Genomic DNA, 4,097 nt, shown 5'->3' with positions numbered 1-4,097 from the left:
TCCCTCATGCCATACAGTGTGCATGGGAAGGTCAGAAGGAAACTTAGGGGAGTTGGTTCTCTCCAGTGTGGGACTTAAGTATGAAATACGGGTTGTCAGGCTTGGCAGCAAGCATCTTTACCCAGTGAGCCATCTCACCATTCCTTTGGTTGGCTGGCTTACAATGTGGAAGAGTCTTTGGCTCACTTTCTCCCACTGGAGAGCCTGGTAGACTGGCTCTTCATTTTATGCTGCTCAGTCCTTGTGTTTCTCCAAGCTTTTCAGCTATCTCTGGATTCCTTTGTGCGTTCTCATGCCCTTCTTGGTTTTTCTCTCTTTGTATAAGGTCCCTTTTACATTTGACTTCTCACAATCCTAGCATTATGTGGAGATTGCTTCTAATCTTCCATCTTGCTATGCACTTCACATAGCCTGAGAAAAGGAACTCTTGAGACATAATTTCACCACAGTAAGGCAAGTCACCCAGGGCAGTATCTTCTGCCACATACGGAGCTCTACCAACATGGGTATAGATATTGCCTACTCTCCCCAAGAAATATGAAGGAGGCATTGTATTAAACTATGAAGTAATTCTATATGGTTTTACAGTTAAAACCCTGCCTTTGTGTATGTAGGAACCATTACTTTACCATTTTGAGCAAGGGGATGAATGTTTCTGACTTCATATTTGGGGAATACACATCGAGTGGCCTGTTGTATTAATAGATTTCTTTACCTTTAATCCTTAGCATCTATCTGCAAGAACTTTCCTGCAATGCCTCCATATAATGCAGATATGATAGGCTTAGAAGTTGATCCTTCATTAGTCATGAAACTTGGAATAACAACAACAAAACCCTTCAACTGTGTTTCTGAATGTCACCCAGAAACAGAAAGGCATGCAGCCAACTTTCCCCAGCTCTTTGTTCCATCTCCCGGTGTCGCTTGGATATAGTTTTATCAACATACTGAGTTTCTGCCGCTACTATATGACTAGAGAACACTGTAAGAACACTGCCTTGGATGTGGATGCTAGCTTTTAAAACAGGGAACCACACTGCAAGGTAAGTTGTGTTTAAGTAAATCTGCCTTCTGGTTTTAGATCTCAGTTAACTTGTAGGTTGTTTTCATCATGCATTCTCCAGGCATTTTAATCAAACTTTATCCTGTGTAGACCACTTGGATGGGTAAGATGGATTTCTTCAGCAACAGCCTAAGAAAAAGCATACGTGAGCTGTGTGCTCACATGCCACAAGAAACATCATCAGTCATTTTCTCTCGCACTCTTTGAAGACCGAAGGAATCTTTCTAGCTTTGAAGACTAGTTATTCTTTGTTCCACAGACCTGAAACACGGGAGGAGGGATATTGAAATGATTTGAGTGAAGGAAAGAGTGTATGTTTCAATCAGAGAGAATATGCAAAGAGTATGTCTTGATTGGTATGGATCCCTGGGTACCCACTAAAGAAAAGCAGCATTAAATAAAATATTCATAGCTTCATTTATGAGCTTATATCATGGAAACAGAACACAAAGAGAGGCTGACAGATGTTTCTATAATAAATTTCACCTGCAGAAGATCTCCAGGGTTAGGTCTCCTATCTTAGCCAATCGGAATCTTCAATTGTGTTCAGGATTTTGTTGTTGTTGTTTGTTTTTTTGTTTGTTTTTGAGACACGGTCTCTTTATGTAGTCCTGAAACTCTCTATGTAGGTCAGGCAGGCCTTGAAGTCACAGAGATCTGCCTGCCTCTGCCTCCCAAGGGGTGGGATTAAAGGCACATGCCACCATACCCAGCTATTGAAATATTTTAAAGAATGTATATATGATGAACCTGTGTGTGTGTGTGCGTGTGTGTGTGTGTGTGTGTATGCATGGGCATTTGTTAGGGGAGTGTAAAATGAGGAGAAGCAGGCACAGAGCAAGAGCTCTATACTCATGATCTCAGTGAATGAAACAAATGATGAATCAGGCATTATGACTACCATCATGAAGATAACCGGAGGGAAGCTAACAAGGGAAGAAACCCAGATCTGTTGGTTCTAAAGCCACGTGGCCACTATTCCAGGTTCTCTTCTCTAGTTAGCCTGTGATCTAGGCATTGGTAATAGTCTGCTGTAGCTAGAGAGTTTGTTGCTACACTTGATTTGTTGTGTTCTTTCTTTCTGTCATTTGCAGTTTGTACTGCTGGTCCCGGAGTGGGCAGAGAAGGAAATGATGGGTTTCTCTTAGCCTCTGCAAGCCTGATCAATGCACCCATTTCTTTCAGTGTGTCATGTTTTCCTCATTGGATAAACCTTAGATTCTAAACCCTAAGGCACTGAGAAAGGAGATGACGTCACTGCAGGGAAGCCTATTGTTCTTACCTTTGTCAGGCAGGGAGAGAAATGTGACTATGCCCAACAGTTTATTTTGTAACATAGCGTGGTCTGTTAAAACCAAAGATCTAAATGTGCAAGAAATGGATACACTTGTGTCTGCTGACAGATGGATTTTAGGAAATGTTTAATGATCTAGGAGAGCTCATGAGATATCTGTATAGTGATTCCTAACATCATATAAAATAACAGCCAAATCAATAAATGAAACTAATTAAATGCCAACAAAATTTAAGGACAGATAATCTCTTTTAAGAGTTATTTATTTTTGTATATGGGTGCTCTGTTTGCATGTGTGCCTGCATGACAGGAAAGGGTGTCAGATCTCATTATAGATGGTTGTGAGAGAATATGTGGTTGCAGGGAGTTGAACTCAGGACCTCTGCAAGAGCAGACAGTGCTGTTAACCACAGGACACTCTCTCCAGCCTTGGATAATCTTATCTTCTTCTCTAATTTGAAAATTTTCAAACTCCTAAAGACATAGGCATTTTTTTAGAGTCATATAACAGCACTATTTAAAACTATAAAGAAGTAACTTCCGTAAACTGGAATGTCTCTACAAGCTACCCATGAGGGATACAGGGAAGCAGGAAGGCAAGGGCTCTGGAGCATCACTTTTGCCCCAGGGAGGAAGGACAGGAAAAGATGGGAAGTAGGAGACTGCAGGGATTACTTACTTGGAAATTAAAAAAATATTTTTCTTTGGAAAAATAATTACTAATCTGCTTACTAAATGTCTTTGGTCCATCGCCAAAGCTGGTTAAACAGAATGAAAACTGATGCTGTGTTTGATATCCCTTGAAGGTACAAGATAAAGAAAAATGTGGAAAGACTTGAAAAAGCAGTACAAGCACCAGAATGTTCCACGAATACCCCGCATTCAAGTCCCCGCAGCGGCTGCTGACAATTCATTACTGAAGGTGCGATGTCTCGTTCCTAGAGGGAAGGGATTTCCTTTTTTCTTTGGAGGGGTGGGGACTTTGTGTACTGTCTGTGTGAGAGGTAGGTGTTGTTTGACCCACAGGCGAGACTGCTGAAGGACTCAGAGAATGAGCGCTGGCAGAGCCTCACCCTATGCACCCTCTATGGTCAGAATCTGAGAAACTGTCTTCTCCTTACATGGCTGACCCACCACCATGGGTACTCACTAATTGGCAACATCAACAGCTTCCTGCTTAATCTGTCAGCTTCTTTCCCACAGAGCTAATTATAGCCTTTCACATAAAAAGTCTCAGTAAAAAAAAAAAAAAAAAAATCATTTGTCTTGCGTCTTTTTCAAGAAAGACAGGGGACAATGTAAGAACATGAGGACTGTAACCCGATACTTACTTCTCAGGATGTTTACAGTTTTACACAGGTAAGGAAGTTAGGCATAGTTTTTCTTGATAAAATAAAAAACTATAACTTTGAAAATTTTTATCTGATGCAAGGGAAATTCTCATGGTACTAGAGCGCTTTGCTCTTGAGGTGGACTAGCATTTATTATCTTGTCTATGCAATCATGTGAAAGGCTTAATTAGTTACTCAGGAATGAAAGCCATTCTTTTCCTCAAATATATCCTAATACAGAAGCAGTAAATTGATGTCATGTATTGTGAGGCTCTTGGTCTTGCCACTTTTACTGTGTTTACTTCTAATATAAAATTTAAAGGCTCTAGACAAGAAAGAAAGAAAGAAAGAAAGAAAGAAAGAAAGAAAGAAAGAAAGAAAGAAAGGAGGGAGGGAGGGAGGGAGGGAG

General features: G+C 40.6%; 1 protein-coding gene across 1 annotated transcript in view; it reads left to right on the top strand.

Moving 5' to 3' along the window:
* The first annotated feature begins 960 nt into the window (after positions 1 to 960).
* The window catches only part of Fam216b (family with sequence similarity 216 member B), an 8,055-nt gene continuing 4,918 nt past the window's right edge, over positions 961 to 4,097 (top strand). Inside the window, exons 1-2 of the mRNA XM_021204083.1 lie at positions 961 to 1,043; positions 3,164 to 3,279. Coding sequence (XP_021059742.1) covers positions 3,181 to 3,279 — 99 coding nt within the window. The 5' untranslated portion in view covers positions 961 to 1,043; positions 3,164 to 3,180. The remainder of the gene's footprint in view (positions 1,044 to 3,163; positions 3,280 to 4,097) is intronic.

The sequence above is a fragment of the Mus pahari genome, chromosome 8, assembly GCF_900095145.1.
Source record: "Mus pahari chromosome 8, PAHARI_EIJ_v1.1, whole genome shotgun sequence".
Lineage (NCBI taxonomy): Eukaryota > Metazoa > Chordata > Mammalia > Rodentia > Muridae > Mus > Mus pahari.
This window is presented reverse-complemented; position numbering and strand designations above follow the sequence as displayed.